Here is a 21,088-nt window from a genome sequence, read left to right as displayed (position 1 = left end):
GGGCAGCAGAAGTGCTGAGGCGGCAGCATCCTCCCTGATGTGGCAGAACACACAGCAGGAGTGGAGCTGCTGAGCAATGCTGCGCCGCAGAGAGCTCACTCAAATTAATTTGCCTCTGCTGACACACACAATTTGCACACACAAACCCCTCCAAACACAATCTCCCCCTGACAATCCCAGCTGTAATCCTTTGTGCAAGAGGAGCGTTTTCAGTCGACGTAGGATCAAATTGAGTCAAAACTTCCATCGTATTTGCTCTTTTAAGCCCTGACATTTGGCATGCAGACAACCAATAAGCAGAGCAGGAGCTGCTGTGAAAAACAGCAACAATGACTTTCTTGTGCTCGAGTCGACGTAACAGCCTGGAGGACAAGCACGACATGGAGACTATTATCTTTTAGAACAGGGGTCACCAACACGGTGCCCGCGGGCACCAGGTAGCCCATATGGACCATGTGATGGGCCATCAGAAGTTCTAGTCAGAAGTCTGATTTACTTTCCAGGATTCAAACTCACAAAGATAAATACAGACGACAGATGTATTCATTGCTTCGTAAAGTTAAATACTGCCACACGAGATCAAGTTTTAGTATTAAATTAACCGTCTTTAAATGTTTACTTTCACTGAAACACAGTGACAAATGCTTTTAACTGCTGCAGATTTGGTGTATGGTCAGTAGTATGTTACATATAATAATATGATATAAATAAAATACATTTTACAAATTTTACAATTAATTAAAAGTCGTTTGTTAGTAGCTCGTAAAATAGCAACATGGGGATTTTCTATTTAATGTAGAAAATGACACAATTGAATAAATTAGGAGAAATAAAGTGTTGCATGTTGAAACGTGAACATTGCCGACCTTCATAATAACTGCCTGCTAGCCCTATCTTACCCTCTAGTTCAGTGTTTCCCAAATGGGGGTACGTGTACCCCTAGGGGTACACGATGGCACTGCAGGGGATACTTGAGAGCATTACTAAATGAGTTTTAATGAGCCGAGTTGGAAGACAAATTTCTGCTCTTTTGAACAGACAATAAAGTTCTATTCTATTCTATTCTATTCGAAACACTGTTTCATTCCACTTATTTACAAAATGGCATTCTTTAAAATGTGTAATCAGTCATTTATTCCATCATTACGCTCTATAGTGGTTTTTTCATTGTGTTCTTAGCCAAATGTACTCGGACAAAGGGGGAACTTGGGTTCAGAAATAAGAGAAAGGGGGTACTTGAGCCAAAAAAGTATGAGAACCACTGGTCCAGCTAAAGTGAAATCATGAAAATGTAGCTTTTTAAGAACCTCTTTTCAAACTGGTAGCCCTTCGGACGAGACAGTACCTTTTATGACGTTGCTCTCACAGTTTCAAAAAGGTTGGTGACCCCTGTTTTAGAATCATCCATTCTGCCATGATGACAACAGAGAAAAACTATTTGGACTGTCCTCATCTGACAGTGTCCCTCGGACGTTCCCGTGAGGCCGACAGAGGATTTCACAGGAAGGAGGAGATAAAAGAGAATTCAAGTCATTCTGGACAGATGGCTGCTTATCTGCTTAGTCAGAGTTCATAACCTGTCTGTGTGACAGGTTGTCGTACGCATTGGGCCTGTTTTTACGCCACTAATCACTCTTTTCTTCTGTTTGGACAGAGTTCACTTTCAGTTCATCCACCGGTTTGGAGATTATTCAGTCAAATGTCCCAAAAACAAAGATAATCACACATGCAGAAAAAGACTGCATAAGCTCTGCTCTAAGCTTTAAGAATCAAATAAAATGACATAAAATTTACAAGATGCTGGAAAAAGACAAAGATGAATATTTTGCGTTTTGGAGTCGCAATAAAAACAATGCACACACACAGTTTTGTCACTGGTTTGATTCATTTTACATGTAAAAGTGTGATTTGTTTTGACATTTTATGCTGACATCCACACCAGAAAACAAGCAACTAATTGGACAGAATTACTTCTAAATGGATTTATTAAAAAAAATTATATTATATGCATATTTTAATCACTTTTACAGCTTTGATTCTTGTATATATCTGTATTATACAGTATTTGAACATGTGTATATTTGCATAATTAATACTGTTATCTTATTTCATTTTTCTACTGTAATGTGTGCACTTGCATTTAATCCTTATTTAATTAACAGTCTTTTACTTAATTGTGTGCGTTTTTCTTTCTTTCTTTGTTTAGTGTTTATTCTTTTTATTTGTAATATTTCTCGAGCCTCTCTAATACAAGTTATTTCCCCCTGGAATAAAAAAAGTATTTCTGATTCTGATTAATCAAAAAAGCATTTCATTCTAGTTCATATTTTGAAAAACATGTAAAAGTGATTAAAAATACAATATAATATATCGTTATATAAAATTATGTAATATAAAATAATACAAAATAACAAGTGATTAAAAATATAATCAATAACAACCCAACAATCATCAAAATAAGGTCACAATACGGTCTGAAGTAGTGGATTTTGGCATCACAAATATGAACATTGCACATACATTGTCATTTCAATGTTTTGATTCATTTTACATTTGAAAGCATGATTGTTTTGACATTTTATGCTAACTTCCCCACCTCAAAACGAGCAGCTGATCAGACAGAATGACTTCTAATTAGATTTAATAGAACAACATTTTATTCTAGTTTGTATTTGTATATGTAAAAGTGATCAAAATATAATCAATAACAACCTAATAATCATCAGAATAAAGTTGTGATATGGTCTGAAGTAGTAGATTTTGGGCATTTTTTGGATCTTTCTTTTTTGGTTTTTGAACTGAAATTTTAAGCCCGTTGGTTTTAGCATCAGGCACATAAGTAAATATTATAAGCTATTATTCCAACATCAAATTAAATAACTGGATGTTAAACATAATTCATCAAATGCTAGGAACACACAGCTATACACTCGAGAAGGTTAGTTAGGTCTGTTTGCAGGATTAGGTCAAACATTGACAAAGTTTTAACCAAAGACAGACCTTAGAAGAAAAATTGCATTTAATTGTGAAGGGGATCCGGATCAATATGCTGATTTTTGATCAGTTTGAAAAATCTAAAAATCTCTCGATATTGGCAAAATTTCAAAATTTCATATCTCAGTTTGGAATTGAATAATCTTTGTGAAAATTGACTCAGTTATGTCAGGTTGGTTCCTCAATAATCTCATCCGGATTGCACATTTCATTGCGAGTTTTCGAAAACCGTACACTTGGACTTACTATATTGTTATGAATGGAGATAGACATTTCTTACAAGCCTTTAAAGTGTGAATGTTCATGGTACCATCATCAGGATCACTGATCCAGATAACTGCCAATACTTGGCAAAGAGGATATTTTGTGCTTGGTGGAGATGTGAGCTCTCTGAGTGTTATCTATAAAGTTGTTACAAGCCTTACAAGCCTTTTCTCATCAAAGATTGATAGTGCGTGGCCTCACCTGGCTCTCTGAGCTTCTATCTCATCTGAGGTCGGTCCATTCTGGACGTGGCGCTGCAGAGCTGGGCCTAAAGAAGCAAAGCCAAAGCAGACAATCAGGCAGCTACAGTAGGCGTTGACCCTTTTTAATCCATTTAAAGCATTGTCATGTTAATTCAAATTAGTGCCAGTCATGCATCTGAATCACTGAATGACAAGGAATTAAGCATCAGCTGATTATGATGTCCTCTCTTTGTTCCATGAGTAATGTACAATGAAAAGCATATTAATCCTTTGCTCCAGAGAGGAGAGCAGACTTCTTTCAGCTGTGCAGAAAATGATCCATAATACGACTCTCTCTCTCTCTCTCTCTCTCTGTGTGCGTGTCTGTGTGTGTGCAAACTTCACATCTCAGTGGTAAAAAAAAAAAGCTCAAACAGAGAAGTTCAGAGAGAAAGAGACACAAGGGTGACACTTGGTGATGAATTTGTGATGTTCAAAGTAAGATCGTGTTTAATGTTGTTGCTCTGACATCTTTTAGACACTGCCTGTGATATAACACTTCTGCCCATGAAAAAAGATGCGACTTGATTTCATCGTAGAGTATTTGAAAATCCCTAATTAGCCAGGGGAACACATAACGGAATTGTAATCAAAGACGGGGATCACATGCTACACGGCGCTACTAGTGTAATCCTTTTAACACCGTGAATGAGATCTGAAGATTCTTGAGTTCGATTAGAAAACGAATTAATGGAGACGTGAACAAACGAGTGGGCGAGCAGATATGTGCAAAAGTAAAAAAGAATCACATCTTTTTGATAATGATTCGCTTTCTCATGACTCGAGTCCTTTTTTTCTTAGCAAATGTGTTCAATTGGCAATTAAAAAAACTAAAAAAGTGAATAAATATGTATCACTTTGTCACATATGATACAACACAATGACACAATTTCAACCACGCGACAGTTTAAAATCACAATTTGCAAGAGTTGATAATTGCTTTAAAAAGGTTATTGCATCAGTTCTCTAGTCCAAATCTTGTAGAAGCGTCTGTTAAGATTGTTAAATGTGATATTACAGAATGACTTGACAGCTGTGCTGTATGTACAACAGGACATGTTTGTATATTTTCAGTAAACTGTGGTAATGTATTTGTAAAACACACACATTTATGTTCCCAACGATAAATTATAAAGAATTTTGACATAAGACACGGAGTAACGACTCCGAGTAGGTGAGCCGATATGTACAAAAGGAAAAGAATCATACGTTTTTAATAATGATGTGTTTTCTAATGACTCGAGCAACTTCAAACAGCTTCCCAAAACTTTTCCTTAGCAAAACAGTTCAACTGGCAATTAAAAAAAAGTGAATAAATATGTATAACTTTGTGTACATACTGTATGAACCACACAACAGTTTAAAAATCACAATTTGAATCACATGTAAAGTGTGTTTTGGTGAACCCAAAAGCAACTGTTGTGAAAGCTGAGGAAGAGTTGATAATTATTAGCTTTAAAAAGGTTAATACATGAGTTCTATAGTCCAAATCTTGCGTAAATGTATGTTAGATTGTTAAGCAATGCTGTGGGTACAACAGGACATTTTTGTACATTTTCAATAAATTGTGTTCCATTTCTGTAATACATTTGTAAAACACCCACATTTATGTTCACACCAATAAATTCTAAAGGATTTTGATATAAGACACTGAGTACTAACGCACTTTAAACAACACACACATTGACTTCACTGCAGCCATTCGCTTTCCTGTGTCACACAAGCTGAAACGAAATGAAAAACACACACACACAAACACACATACACACACTCCCAGTTACCTACATGACATTGTGCAGAACAGAAAGCGGCTGTAGCAGACACAGAGGCATTGACAGAGCCACTTTCTCCTCACCATTGCTCCACATCACCTCCTCTTCCTCCTCCTCCTCCTCCTCCTCTTCCTCCATCAGCTCTCTTTCTATTTTCCTCCATGTGTCATCCTCACCTGCGTGTCTTTATCTCCTCCTACTCTAAACTCTCCCACAGTATCATCTGTCATCTTCTTGTAAGCCACACCACCACCACTACCACCACCAGCCGTGCAGCGAGCATCCCTGATTAATGTTTCAAAAGGTGCACGTTGATGTGCACGTTGGCGTGCACTCTTGGAGTTGACACAAATGTATCTTGTGGAGTTTTTTTAAGTGCACGGAGCAAACAGTTGGCTGTCACATCAAGGGTGCTTTCATTTTGAAGGTGATTGCGCAGGAAGTGTTTTGACATAACAGAAGACGTAAAAAATGTCTTAAAGAAAAGTGACTTTTGAGGTGTTTGTGTGTAATTAATGTGCACTTGTGGCTGATTAAGGTTAAAATAAGTGGATGAACACCAGCTTTGTCCTCCTGGAACCTCACACAGCAGCTTAGAAAGCATTGGAGTCACATGTGTACGCTATAGCTACACTGACTCATCACTCTATCAGTTGATCTTATTTTTGTCACTCGAGCCTCTTTCTTCGCCATCCCCATGTTGTTAAGCAAATGAAAAGATCTCCCCTCTCGCACAGCACCCATGGGAGGCCTTCTCAATGACTCACTCTAATTAAGAGGCAGGAGGGGGGACTGCAGGGGGAGACACACTGCTGTTGCAGTAATGAGAGTGAGCTATAGGAGTCGGTCATATTTATCAGTCTCACGTACACACAGAGAACTTGACAGCTGACAGAAACCTTGAATAAACCCCAATTTAAAAGGCAAGGAAAACACATGCAGGTCAGACATGATTACTGTGTTTATCTGTGGATTTATAATTTTTCATTAGATAAAGACACATAGTGTAAGCCTTAGTATCAATCAATCAAAGATCATGTGCTCAAAATAAATGTAAAAGGCTGAAATTGCAGCTCGAAAATTTTGGTCTTTATCTCCACTGTAAACATTTGGTTTATTGAGATTTTCTGAATAGTTTCACACATTGCCTTATGTGATGTGGAGTCCACTAAACTGATGCATTGAAGTGTATTTTCTTCATTTTTTGTGTTTATTCACCAGAGAGGAAGACAGTGATTTTCTTGACACCATTTTTGTTCTAAACCCCAAAATAAACATCTGCCATTGTTTTGCCACAGCTTTCAGTCCGTGAAAACACCAGAAATGTGTTGAGAAGTCACTTTGGCAGAGTTTTGGGGGACAGACACAATGAAATCATTGTAGGAATGAAAAAAAAGACTTCTACATGTACCATTTGCGGGACTCCACATCCCACAATGCAATGCACGAAACCTTTCCGACGATATCAATGGGAGAGTGTTTACGGTGCAGATTAAAAAAAAACTTTCAAGCAGCAATTTCAACTTTTTACATGTTTTTTCAAGCAAATTATCCCTAGTTTATTGATCTATGAGGACTCCACTATGAGTTTATCTATTAAACTATTTTCTTCTCCTGCAGCTTTAAATATATTTATGTTACATACAATTGTGTTCACCTCAATGTAAAATGTACCTAGATTGAGCCTAACTCTCTATGACATAAGTTATGTGCTATTACAAGTGTTTCCTTCAGAAATAAGTTTAAAAGAGTTGTGTTTGTGTTGCACTGACCTCCATCCTGAGCACTGAGGACGTTGAGGGCGAACAGCATGGCATTGGAGAAGGTGGTGGCCTCTTCTTTGCTGGCGAAGTTTAACCCGTAGACTTGCCTGGCGTCTCTCCATTGGTGGAACGTTGGGGTGGCTTGGTTGTATTTGAGGCCTTTCACTATTGAGTAGTTAATGACAACCTGGGAAAAAGGAAAGATGTGCATCTACTGATTTAACGCAGGTAGATAAATACCACATATTTACAAATATTGTCATGGAAAACCCGTTTCAAGAGCGAGAGTGATATTAAATTAACACTACAATTCAATGAGTATACTGTCTACGATATACTATTAGAAGGATTAGCATGGTGAACGTTCCCACTGAAGTATTCTTCAAAGTTTCCCAAGATGCACCTACAACGACAAAAACCTGAAGCACACTGAGGCTAAATATCTTTGATAATTCTCCACCTTTGAAAGTTCTGAAAACATTTGTTGACATTTCGGAGACCCGCGATTGTGCGACTGACAAAACTTCCTGTTACAAAACAAGAGCCTTATTTACAAAAGCGTTAGAAAAACAGGACAAGAAGAGATGCTTTTGTTTTGAAAAGGGAATGTTTGATTTTTGGCTTGAAGCCTGTCCCTGAACAATTTAACCTTCCGCTCGCAATGCATCATGGGGCGGTTGAGTGTGACTAGTGTGCCAACCGTGCATGCTTAAAAAATGTCCCAATATAGTATACACCTGGGTATTTCTTGCATACTCAATCTTTGCATGCTATCTAATGTGAACACACTAATACTCATTTTGACGGCAGACTTAGTATGAGTACTGCATTAGTGTGACATTTCAAAAACAGCCAATGATTTTTGATCACATCCTCACAAGGAATACATTATACGCAAAAACCTTAAATGTCACAGCAAAACTAAAGGCCTGAAAGAAGTTTGCTATTTTAGGCTCTCTTTGCTCACAGCGTGACAATCTTTATCACTGCTTTTATTCACCTTCTGTGTTGTGTACTAATAAACTCTCCTTCCCTGTCGGTTATAAAGCAACATCAATGGTATTCCCACTCAGCGTGAGTCATCCTGAACGTTCTTCCATAAAGTCTATCTCTCCTGCGGAAGAGCTGTAAAGCTGTTGTGTCAGCAGTCTGTTACCTGCTGGTCCTGCAGTTTGACGCCCACCACTCTGAAGGTGTTGTTGGCAGTGTTATGGTAGATGTTGATGCGACTGAACCCTTGTTGTCCAGGCTTGATGGGCACCCACTTCTTACTGGTGTCATCGTAGACCATGACAGAGGCACGCGCCTGACAGATGCTCTGCTCGCTGAAGGAAGAAGAAAGAAAGACATGAAGAGTTATTCATCACGCATCCACACATCTGATTTCTAGATAATCTTTAGATTTCCTGATGAATTTTTAAATATAGTTTTAGAATGTGCTTTTTAATAAAAGTTAAATGTAAAATGAGTTTGGGTTTTTTTGTGGCCAAGTCCAGGGTTGGGCTCAATTACATTTTTCAATTACAATTACATCTTCAATTATCCATTTCAAACTCAATTAAGATTACGGTGACCGATTACAATTACAATGAAAATGATTATGTTTCCTCTGTAAGTCAATAATAAAATACATTCTCAATTAATCACTAATGTTCAAATTCAATTAATCACAATTACTGAGGCTGAAATAAATAACCCCATATCTGAAACATATTTTAATAATTGTTAACTACGTATGTGTATTTTAGAATTTTAATGCCAATTAATATTACAAAGTTAATTATCTGGACTCAATTACAATTCAATTTAGATTACAACAGCAATAGATTTTTTCCCAATTACAATTACAATCACGTCATATGATCAATTACAGGTTTACAGTAATAATTAACCCCAACCCTGGCTAAGTAAATGGTAAATGGACTTGATTTTATATATAGTGCTTTAACACCACACTGAAGCAGTCTCAAAGCGCTTTACATATCAGCTCATTCACCCAATCACTCTCACATTCACACACCAATGGGACAGGACTGCCATGCAAGGCGCTAGTCGACCACTGGGAGCAAATTAGGGCTCAGTGTCTTGCCCAAGGACACTTCGACACATAGTCAGGTACTGGGATCGAACCCCCAACCTCTCGATCAGAAGAAAACCCTCTGCCACCTGAGCCACGGTCGCCCATAAGTCTGACGATTCTACTAAGAATTATGCAATAGATTCCGTATTTAAAAAAAGAAAGGAGAAACACATTTTCTGACATTTTGAAAGTGCCGGAGGCTTGGCGAGGTTAAATGCCTCATTAAATATGAACAATTATTTTTCTTTACAAAGACACGAGGCAGAAGATGCCACATAAATAATGCAAGAAATCTAAATGTTTCATTAAAAGTGAAATACACACAAATCCCATTCAACAAATGAGCCTTTAAACAACACGTAATAACAACAAACAACACGCAACATGTCACACAACAATGTCAACCTATGCAGCACTTGCATGCACAACAACAACAGAAAAGCTTTCCTGCTAGCTTAATCTTTGGAACGATATAGTCTCACAGACAGTGTAGCGTTTGCATGTTCTCTCTGCGCATGTGCATAATTACTTGTGTTGCAGTTCACTCACACAGTCCTGGGTTAAGTTAATTAGGTTGAATTAGGGCTGGGCAAAAAATCGATTTAATCCATTAATCGAATTTGTAGATAAAAACGATTCTTATTATGCAAATTCTAGTTTAAAAAAAATAATGATAATTTAAAAAAAAAAATCATTTACATTTTTTATTTTGGGATTGTTCTATGCATTTTAACTCTTGAAGACAATCACAGCAATAAAGTTGCACTTTTGACAACATATCTGATGTCTGCAGTCATTTTTAAGTGCATAAAAAATAAAAAAAATAAAAAATCGAATCGAAACTCGAATTTTTCTTTAAAAAATCTGATATTTTTTTTAGCCCGAGGTTGTATGTCCCCGACTGACCGTCTGTTTCTACATTTCTTTGTTTTCCTCATGAATATGTGCAGGATCAGCCGGTTTAGAAGATGAACAACGTGTTGTTCTGCAGAAAAACACTGATAGACAAAAGAAGATTGAACATCCATTATGTATGGTAAATGGATGTCGTGTAATATCCCGTGTTGTGACCGTCTGCGGTTGTAACGGAGATGATTTGAGTTGACAATCATCAGTCAGGCCTCGGCCGTCTAATCCTGTGTTACACTAACAGTCTAATCCAAATGTAATCAAGCGCTTTTCCAGCATCTGTTTGTGTTCTTAATGAGGCTGTATTGTGCATGTGTGTGTGTGTGTGTGTGTATGTGTGTCTGTCTGTATAGCCTCCAGTGTTGGGTCTGTCCGCTTCTTTATCACAGCCCACTGATGTTTGTTTGTTTATTCCCGTCCACCATTAGTTACAGCAAAAATGCAGTAGCTTGAGCTCTCGTCCGCCCCTCTCTCTCGCTCTGTCTTGCACACACACACACAGCACTTTCCGTCCTACGAGTCATGACCTTTCATGTTCCAGAGACTGAATGCAGAGTAAAAAGGAGAGATAATGAAGGAACTGGCATATGTGAAATAAATCTCTGAGGAGGAAAGCAGAATTTATTTTTTTTTCCTCTTTTACAAATGAGACAAACATGATGTCCCATCTGTGCCTTTGCCTTTTCACCAAACTACAAATCATTGGACTGGGCCCCAGGGCTAAGTTAACAAGGTGTGTCAGAGAAGGGAAGCTGAGAAATCAGAGGGAACATTTTTCACCATCTGTGGGGTCTCATTCATCCAAGTCATGGTGATTTAAATAATATTAGAGAGACCGGATAGGCTTAGAGCTACGAAATGAGGTGGAACATCTTTAAAAATCGATCCAAAAAGTCAAAGAAAACTCATCCACCCAGAACAGCAGATAAGCTACAAACTGAATGAAGAAACCTAGAAGGTCAGATTAGATCTATCAGGACTTGTTTAGCTAAATGCTAACAAAGCATAAACTCTTTGGCAATGATATGTATTGAATAGGGCCGGGACAATACGTCGACGCAAAAAATACGCGTCGTCTGACCAAAACAAAGATGGCGGCGCCAGAGAATAACTAATGCGAGTGGCTCCTCCGAGTTTCAAAAGTGCAAGGCAGTGAAGGCATGCACTCTTTCGTTGAGGGTAGCTCTTCACATAAGCCTTGTCCTTTATCCCAGGTGTGACCGAACGGCAGAGCATCGACGAGACAAGCAGGAAACACCCGCCGTGACATCAGCGGCAGCACACGTGCACACGCACACACACCCCTTAAGGTAAAAGGAAAGTTTATTTTTTGTTGGAAAAGCACTTTCTGACTTTTATGTTCTTACTTTAACTTTATTTTGGAATTTTGAGTTGAACAGCAAAATTGCAATGTGAAGGAATTCATGTTTTTTTCTTCAGTCAGGGCAAGTTATTGGGAAGGAAAGACAAAAACAAATGGGACGCAACTGGTTAAAAAAAGGTTAAGTCATGTCAATACCAATTATAAATATAGCTGAAGTAATTTAGTTTGACCCAATCCTCAACAGACAAAGTTGACAAAAGTAATTCTGATTTTAGCCAAGTTATAACTCAATAGGTCATCAGCATATTAGGCAACTTTTTCCAACAAATATTAACTGTATTTTACACTAGAAGTCAAAATAATTCTGCTTTGAGAAAAGAAAAACAACAACGGCAATTCCATTCACACTCAGTAGTAGTACTTGCCATGATTTCTTAAATCATATGGTCATATTTGTGCATAGATCAAGCCAATTTTTCCGTGATATCGTGAAATTCCCTTCCCCAAACAGAATTAGTTTTATCACATGGAATAAACCCTCACCTTCAGGAGAATAAAACACATTTTTGTGTTATTTTCCTCACAAAACTGAATGGTTGATTTTCTAGCAGGCGTTTAGATCAGATAAACAGATGAACGCGTCAAATATGGCAACATTTGGCATGATTTGTGCGCGCTGTTCCGTTTTACACTATTATTTATGAGATTTAACTGTCAGCACAGACATTAAACTATAGTAAGCTGAAGCAGAAGAGTTGAATTGAGGAAAACTTGAAACAGAAAAATGGTGGCCCTATATCATACAAATTCTTTTAAAATAGAAGATAAGGGCAAACAGGCAGAACTAGCACTTACTGAACTAAAAACCTGTACCAAGAGAAAAGCTTCTGTACTCACTTTTCAAAGCAGATGTAAAAATAACTTCCTCCCAGCGAGTGTATTAATATCTAAACCTGGGTTTGGTTGCATGAAGCTTTTTAAAACACCAGCAGGGTCATGACGTGTTTAATTCATTTTTGTTAACTTGTCGACTGTGTTAATTTTTAAAAAGGATTTACTGGCAGTGAGTTGAAAATGGCAACCAAGGCCCCCACCGGCATGAATAAATGAGATCCATGAGTGGAGAGAGACCAGAGCAGGAAAAACAGAGGAGACAGGGAGAAGGAGATGGTGACGGGAACTGAAGCAACAAGAAAACTAGTTCTCCCTGAATGACAGCTATGGGATGCATACACACACAAACGACAAAATGGCTGTGTGTGTGTGTGTTTGTGTGTAAAATAAAGAAGTCATGTCCTAAAGATGGAACGACGCATTCGTTGAAAAATTAACAATTGCGGCTCAAGGCATGAATAAGTCAAATGGTTCTGGATTTACCTTGGCAGCACACCCTCCTCACGCACGCACACACTCAGACACACACTTGAAATGTCATCAGCCTTGGTCTATTCCCGACTAGCCAGAGCGCAGAGTAAATTCAAGATGACAAGGACGGACAGAAAAATCTCTGACAGCAGCTTTGAAATCTTCGTCTCTCAAGACCCACAGAAACGGTTCCTTCAAAGAGGAGAAGTGACTGAGTCAGTTAATAAAATCCCTGCCTCTGCCTGTAAATACGCTATTTATCATCGTAAATACTCATGTTGTCACTATTTAGTACAGAATCACATTAAATCCCCTCCCTTGTCACTTTAAACAGCTTGTCATTGACTGTGCAGACAAGGCTGACTGCACCCATAGGCAACACAAACACAGAGCACATCCACACACCAGATTTTAGCTTTAGCACAGAGATGGGCAACTCTATGGGGGTTCTTTCTTTTCTTTTGTCTTTATTTGTGGTTTTGTTTTGTCAGTTTTTAGTCATTATATGTGTTTTTGTTATTTTTTGTGTTCTTGTAATTTTGTGCATCTGTCATTTTCTGCATTGATGTTGTCGATTTGTGCGTTTTTGGGGACACTTTGTGTATTTTTGTTGTTTCTGTATTTTCCTGTCATTTGTGTAATTTTGTTGACAGTTTGTGTGTTTTTGGAGCTATCCTGTTGTTTTTCCTTTTTGTTTTGTTTTGTTTTTTTTACATTTTCTGCACACACACTACAGTGTAATCTTTTAACGACAGCAATGCATGTTTATTAAATTAAATAAACAAATTTAGTTTATTGCATGTAGTTGTGACCATCGCCAGCACTTCCTAATGTGTTGTTTTCCCATGTTTTTGTAGTTATTTTGTTTGTTTTAGTGGATGTTGTGTCTAACTTTGTCATTTTGTGTATTTCATGTGTGTTTTTGTGTACTTTGTGCAATTTGCTGTGGAACTGTGTGTTTTGGGAGTTTACTTCCAACTTCTTGAAATACAATTTTTGGGGATTTGTTTTGGAGGACCACATGTGGCCCTTGGGCCGCCAGTTGTTTATGTCTGCTCTAGCATATGAAGGATCAAGCTTAGTGTTTCCCCACAAAATGATTTAAAAAAAAGCTGATTTTTTTTCATCTTAAAGAGGAGCAGAGTCAAATGTTGCCCTTTAAACTTCCTCTAGGGTCTGATTTGTATCTTAAAATACTCTCAAATGATCAGACTCTCTAAAGTCAGATTAATGAGGGTCTTAGATGATGAACAGATGAATTATTTATCCATGCTGCTGCCATGCAGTCACTCTTTCCTTTGTCGTCTGCTAAAAATGCAGAACCACAAAGAAAACATTGCAAACACAGCAAAGCCATTATTATTTTTTCTCTGGGGTTTGGGGTCACACAGGGTTTAAAGGGATGCTGTTTCATCTCAAAGATACCCCTTCTAGTTGACCATACAGGCAAATCCTCATATCTCTTGACATATTTATTGCATTTCACAGTTATTTGCATTGGAAAATGCACAGCTGATTAAACAGGTACCTGACACAACACTGTGGAGATTGTTCAGAAACATACACGTCATGCACAGGAGAAGCCCTGAGGCAAAAAAAACCTGGAAAATAAATACGGTATCTTAAAGCTGCTGGAGACAAATTTTTTTATCGGATAAAGACAAAGTGAATGTCTTTATTTATCATAGATGCCGTAGAAATATATTTAGCAGTCACTTTAGAAGTGTTTTGGGGGCAAACACAATAAATCAGGGTAAGAATGAAGGAAAAACACTTCTATGCTTCCATCTATGGGACTCCACATCCCACAATGCAATGGGAGAAACTATTCCGACAATGTCAATGAACAAAGAATTTACAGAGGAGATCAAAACAAAATTTTGAGCAGCAATTTCAACCGTATACATCTTTTTTCGAGCAAATGATCTTCAATTTATTGATCTACAATATGTCTTCATCTGAACAATGCAAACCAAAACAGTAGTTTAAACAAAAGCCATAGTTTTTTTCTGATTTCATCCAAGGGTCACTCGATGAGAAAAAAAATTCCTCCCAAGTCTGGATAAATGCGTTGACTTCTGTCACGTATGACTGCTGTGTGAACTGCTGTCAAAGCCCTGAGCTCAGAGCGTTTGCATGTGTCTGTCCTAGTTGTGTCTCCAGCAGTGATGTTTTCTGTCAGGGGGTTTTGTGCACGTCTCCATCAGCGCAATATGCAGCCTCTTTTACAGTACAACACCCTGCAGACATCGCTACATCAAAGCTATTGTGTCGTTCTACTTTCTGAGGCTTACATGCTCGAGGCCAAGATATGCTAACAACAAAGTTAGATCAGCTTCAATTGGAGCTGTATGCAAATGTTGGTGTGTATGAAACACAGATTGGTATCTCAAAAGATATTCATCTGTTGTGTGTGAAAAGTTTAAGGCACTGAAAATTCAAAGCAAGACCCAAAGAACTTAAAGCTATTTTTAGAGCTGAAATAACTTTAAAATCAAATTAAAATGATAAAAAAAATCTCACTCTTCAGAAAGGTTTGGATTATGCACTGATGATAATTCAAATATATTATGATATGTTAAAGTTTCATTTATTCAGACAAATCTTATTTTCAGGAAATTTACTTTGATCTCCCGACATGTCAGGAGATCTATCTATCTATCTATCTATCTATCTATCTATCTATCTATCTATAAAGCAAGGGATCTCTGTCTGTGTGTCTGTGTGTTTGTCTGTTTTTCAAATATCTCTGCGAATCAGGCTCAGATTGACCTGAGACTTTCAACATGGCTGCTGCTTGGTTCAAGGGTGTGCAACGTCGGATTTGTTTGGACTGCAATGATACTGTTAATGAATTATTTCATAAAATTGTCTTAAATGCAGTTTTGCAGAACAACACAATGTTAACAGGTAGTCATGGTGACAGACAGTCATGGTAAGACAGGATAAGTTGAAAGCTGCGTAGAATTTACAGGAGTGACCTCAGTGTGTGTGATTCATAATTAAATTTGCATAAGGAGTTGAGTGTTTACAAGGTCAGTTTAAAGAGGATTTTACTTTTATTCTGAATTAAAGAGGAATTAAAGCTCCCATGTAAATCATACAAGAAAAAGCTACGATACTTGACCTCCCACTTTTCTATAGCAAGACATACTTTATTATTCAAAAAGAAGACAAAATTAACTTGATGGAATTATTACACAAAAGTCAAGAAAACATCAAAGCGATCAGCAGACGTCTCTGAAGAAGACTAGCAGTTGACAGCCGAAACATGTCAGGAGATCAAAGTAAATAAATAAATAAATGAAACCGAAGCATAATATTCAAAAAGAAGAAAAAAATTACTGGCTGGAATTATTACGTGGAAATCAAGAAAACATCAAAGCAATCAGCAGACGTCACTGAAGAAGACTGGCAGTTGACAGTCAAAACATTTCATAAGATCAAAGTAAATTTCCTGAAAAAAAGTTGTCGTAATAAATGAAACCTCAACATATTATTAAAAAAGAATACAAAGTGAACTTGCTGGAATCAAATAGATTCTGGTTTTCCTCTGGAACTATAAGTGAAAATACATTTCTCCAGTGATTAGTTTTTGGGTTGGAATAGATCATCTGTATCTGGCAACATCGTTATTGGTTATAAAATCCCCTTTTCTACATTCGCTACTTCCTATTAATAGGTTTTAGATCTCAGATTATTTCTCTTTAAAAAAATTTAATGACAAATTACAATAACTGTTCCAGTTCTTTTTTTAAAAAAAAAAATCTTTCAGTGGGCAGCAGGGCCTGTCACAAGATCAAAATGTCATAAACTGATTTTATGGATTAACTGGTCAACTGATGCCACTGTAGCCGGAACAAGAGGCTAATACAGATTAAACGTCACGATCGTGATGCACCGAAACCAAAGAACAAAGCAAACATTGGGACCTCACGCTCAACAACTTTTCCAAGCTTCAAACACTTTATACACGCCTGATGTCTGACGTCACTTGAAGCAGTCAGTACGCAGTGAGTCAGCAGCAGATGAAGTGTGTTCGGTCATCAGGAAACAAGGATCCAAGTGACACAAAAACTGAGTCATCTGTAAAGCAAGTACCCAATTCTCCTCGGAGTAATGCCGGCTTCACCCACCGTGACATTAAGTTAAACAGATTTAGACAAGCACAATGCTTTAATGGCTCTGCCCTGTTGTAACAACTTCCGACAACTTCCTTCAGAGGAATGAAAGTATAAATCTAACACTTCTCCATCCTTGTAGCACCTGAATAATGTGTTTGTGGCTGAGGTGGAGGTAGAGCGATTGATTGGCGTACAGCCAGATGCTCAGAGCCAAATCCCCAGAGTTCATCAGCAGAGCAATCACAACCTCAAGCTGTTTCTTTTTTTTCTTTCATCCAACCTTTTTTACAAAACACTTTCTGTTTAGGAGACAGGAGCAGGAGGATGGGGAAAACAAATGGCCAGAGATCGGTGCACAATAAGTGTGCGTGCTACGTGAGTGTATTTCTGTGCTCGTGAGCCTCGGCTGCATGAAAGATCAAAGCTGCATAAAGCAGGCAGAACAGCTGACAGCTTAAAGATTTATAAGCGTGCCAGAGCAGAGCTACATTAGCAATAAGGCTGAGCCTGAGCTTTCACAGAAAATGGGATAAATTGTGTAAAACGGTCATGGCGATCTAGCTTCTGAGGCCAGTTGGCATAATGAGGAGCCACTTTTGTTTAACGGACATTCATTTCTGTTCCTATCTGAACAAACTATGCCTGGGAAGAAGTGGAACCACTGGGAGACTTCAGTGTGTCCCAGTTGCTACAGTGAAACTAGGGCTTGTCGTTGATGTTTGCTCTGCATTAAGTATTTCGATGAAACACTGAAATAATCACAAAGGCTTGGCATGCCTTGATCGCTGAGCATGAAGAGCTAAAATAAATATTTACCCACAGGAGAAAGAAGGGAAATCATCCCAACGTTTGAATAAAGTAACTTCCATTACAGTGAGCTGTTTTCTAAAGAGCTGTTTTGGATGCATTACCTAATAATAAATATGACTTTTATCACACAGATGGCTGACGAAATTAATGTTTTATATATTTTAACTTTGGATGTGTGGAGTTCATGGATTCTCCCACATTCCAACAGTGCGTTCAGTTAATGGAGTCTAAAAAGCCCTTCAAAGAGAACTTATGAGTGACTTTGACCCTGCGATAGACTGGCATCCTGCCCATTATTATATTTTTGCTTTTTGCACTTTGGCTTTATTGCACAACAACAAGAAAACACACTTTTCAGAGGAGGCTCGAGGCAGTGTGAGCTTAGTCAGAAAGCAGCCTCTGAGAATGAATCTACCCACTCATGATGGAATACATCAACATCACTAGAGAACAACCGATAAAGGATTTTGAGGGCCGATGTCGAAAATAGTTTTTTTTTCTTATTTAAAGCTGATAGCCAATGTATCTGCCTCTAAGCGTGTACGTCAATAGTCATTATATTGGCCAATATAGGAAATAAGAACATTGATAAACACTGGATATATTCTGTCGGTGAATACAAATTTTTATCATACCCAAAATATGATTTCAAATATAAGTACATCCAGAGGTTTTTGCTGATCTGCCACGAGAGGGGAAAATTCAAAAAGTGCCTTGATTATGGAAATTTCTCCTAGAGTAGTTAAAGAGTAACTAAACTCCAAACCCACTTTTTTCTGCTGAATACGTATGTATTTGGGTATTAAGTAGTGCTGTTTATTAATCCTTGTCCCACTCTTCACATTTTAGTCAAAGTATTTTAATTTTGCGTATTTAGTTGTAAAATGTCAAAGGTAATGGGTTGAACACCGGCTATTACAATTGAATTTTGCTAATGGCTGAAACGGATTCTTTAGATTCCCCTGCGTCATCACTTTCACTGTTGGCCCCGCCCCTCCTATAAAAGCTAAGAGGAGGGAGGGTTCCCTCCAATCATAGCAGTTTTTATGAGGAAGTCTCATGCTGTGTGCGTTCCTGTGGTGATGTTTTTGACTCTGTGCTTCTATAAAAAGCAGCTTCTGCACTAAGATTCTGTGTATTCCCGTCTGTCTCTGCGTGTGCGCAGATGTGTGTGTACGTCTTTTTGCTGTGTGCGCGAGGTGGTGGGAGAGCAGGGTTGTTTGCCCCTGAGTGGTGTCTGTAAGGCCGTGCATGAGCTTCACATCGTGATTGTGTGTGCCTGTGATTGTAGTGCCACATCTCAGCTTATCAACTTATAATGTGTGTGTGTGTGTACAGACACATCATTGTGTGTATTATCGTCTGTCTCTGAGGACTGCGCTGCCTGAGTGGGCGTGTCTTACTGCTTGCGACAGCAGTAAAGCCCATAATCAAGGCATTTTTTGAATTTCCCTCCTAGTGGCAGGTCAGCACAAAGCAGGCGTTTAGTTACTCTTTAATCAACGCCCAGTCACAGCAGCCCCACCCCCACAGCGCTGCACAGTTCCACATGGAGCTGACAATCAATGCTCACTGAGGGCTGTGAGAGGAGGAAACCTAATCCTTCCTCTCATCTTTCATAGGAGGGGCGGGGCCAACAGTGGGGTTAGTGACGTCACTGATAGCAAAGTTCAATTGCAAGTTCAACCCATAGAGGAGATTTACTCTGACATTCTACAACTAAAAACTTTAAATAATTAAACAAAAATGTGAACAGTGGGTCTAGGATCAATAAACTACATTAATTCATACCTAATTATCAGCAGAAAAAAGGGGCTTTAAGGTGTACTTACAATTTAAGACAAAGAAACAAAACACTACTAAATTAAAATAAGAACTTTAATTAGATACACTTCCAACATAAGGACTATAAAGGCACTGATAAATAAGAAAAGGTGAACTTGCACAAACTGCATTGCTGAATACAATGTTAAAAAAAAAAGTACAAAAATAAAGTTGCTGAAATCTCAATCAGTAAATATGATAAATTTATAAAAGGCAAAATGTAACTGAAAAATGAACGAGTGCACTTCTCCCAGAGTTACAGTTTTGTTATCATTACTGCCAATTCTAAAGTGTCAGTCGGGCTCTAAATTCACATTTTGGTCTCACCAGGGCCAGCAGTGGTGCTAAAAAGAAACCTCTTTAGTTCTGAGGAAGCCATTCTGATAAGATCTGAAACTCTTTTAGAGAAGATCGAGTTAGTTTCTATTTGGATTTAGCTTTATCAAGCTTGTTACATGAAGCAACAGGAAGCGCATAGACAAGAGTAAAGCTAACACTTTACGCCTTATCAGGGTCCAATACAGGCAGATTAAAAACCATGAGTGGTGTGGCTCAGAGGTTGGGAGTCCCTGTCGAGAAATCACTTTTTTCTTTCTCTGTGAGAGCACTACATACTATATGAGGTTAAAAATAGAAGGCATGACATATTCTGCACAGCCTAGGGTATTTTGTAAAGTTCACCAGAATACTGCAGAACGCACAAAGATGTTCAGTTGCCAAGATGAATTTACCGTGTCCAAAACCAGTCACCACACAAAAAAACACACACATCACCACTCTGACTAGAGGTGATAACCTCTGGGTACCTCAAGATACGATACGATACGCGATACAAAGCTCACGATATGACGATACTGCGAATGTCGATATATTGGTCAGAAATCAATCTACGATAATCTATGACATAACAAGAAAAAAAAAGATTAAGTGAAAAAATACAATTTTTATTTCATATCTCTGAAAGACAATAAATTGAAAAAGTATCCTATGAACACTGACACTATTTTAGTGCAACATTTCTGTAAATAAGGGTCAACATACCAATGTAAATGAATAAGTATCTTCAATATTGCTTTCTGTTAACAAAAAATAGGGTCTTTCTTACCAGTGACAACATTATAGTGCAATATTCCAGTAAACAATATATTGGTTCCTTCAACAAACAGTGAGAACATTTCTGTGAAGACGTACCTGCACATTTTAGTGAAAAAGCAGAAAAGGTTTTGGGAAAAAAAATCGATACTTAGCTCGAGCATATCGATAATCGATCGTGCGAAAAAAAAACGTCACACTCCTAACTCTGACGTGGTCTCAGATTCATTTGTGAGGAGTAAACCTGCACAACAACAACACGCATAAACAAAACAATTGATGAATACATGACACAAAACCCAGAAAACCCATAAAGTGCTATTTATTCATTTAAATTTAGTTTTTATGACGAGGTACGATATAATTAAAAATATAAAATTATGTTGTATTTAGGTCAGTTAAAAAAAACCTTTGATCTATAGTGTTTCTTTAAAGAGATAGATAACCAACATACTTGGATTTAGATCGAAAATGCCCTTTTTTGTTTAGATGTTACAAAATAAAGAAAAAACAACTTGTTTTAAA

The 21,088-nt window shown here is 37.8% G+C and overlaps 1 protein-coding gene across 5 annotated transcripts in view; it reads right to left on the bottom strand.

The window, feature by feature from the left end:
* Positions 1–21,088, bottom strand: part of evlb (Enah/Vasp-like b) — a 49,576-nt gene that overhangs the window by 7,498 nt on the left and 20,990 nt on the right. For 4 of the 5 annotated variants that reach the window (XM_028439453.1, XM_028439450.1, XM_028439452.1 and 1 more), the window contains exons 2-4: positions 8,192–8,360; positions 7,045–7,222; positions 3,460–3,526 (exon numbers count right to left, since the gene is read on the bottom strand). In XM_028439453.1, the coding sequence (XP_028295254.1) occupies positions 3,460–3,526; positions 7,045–7,222; positions 8,192–8,360 (414 nt within the window). Of the gene's footprint in view, positions 1–3,459; positions 3,527–7,044; positions 7,223–8,191; positions 8,361–12,245; positions 12,268–21,088 lie in introns of those variants that run through there. The other variant, XM_028439454.1, reaches the window with a different exon arrangement.

The sequence above is a fragment of the Gouania willdenowi genome, chromosome 24 (assembly GCF_900634775.1).
Source record: "Gouania willdenowi chromosome 24, fGouWil2.1, whole genome shotgun sequence".
In the NCBI taxonomy this organism is placed as follows: Eukaryota; Metazoa; Chordata; class Actinopteri; order Blenniiformes; family Gobiesocidae; genus Gouania; species Gouania willdenowi.
The sequence above is the reverse complement of the archived record's forward strand: the minus strand, read 5'-3'. Positions and strand labels throughout refer to the sequence as shown.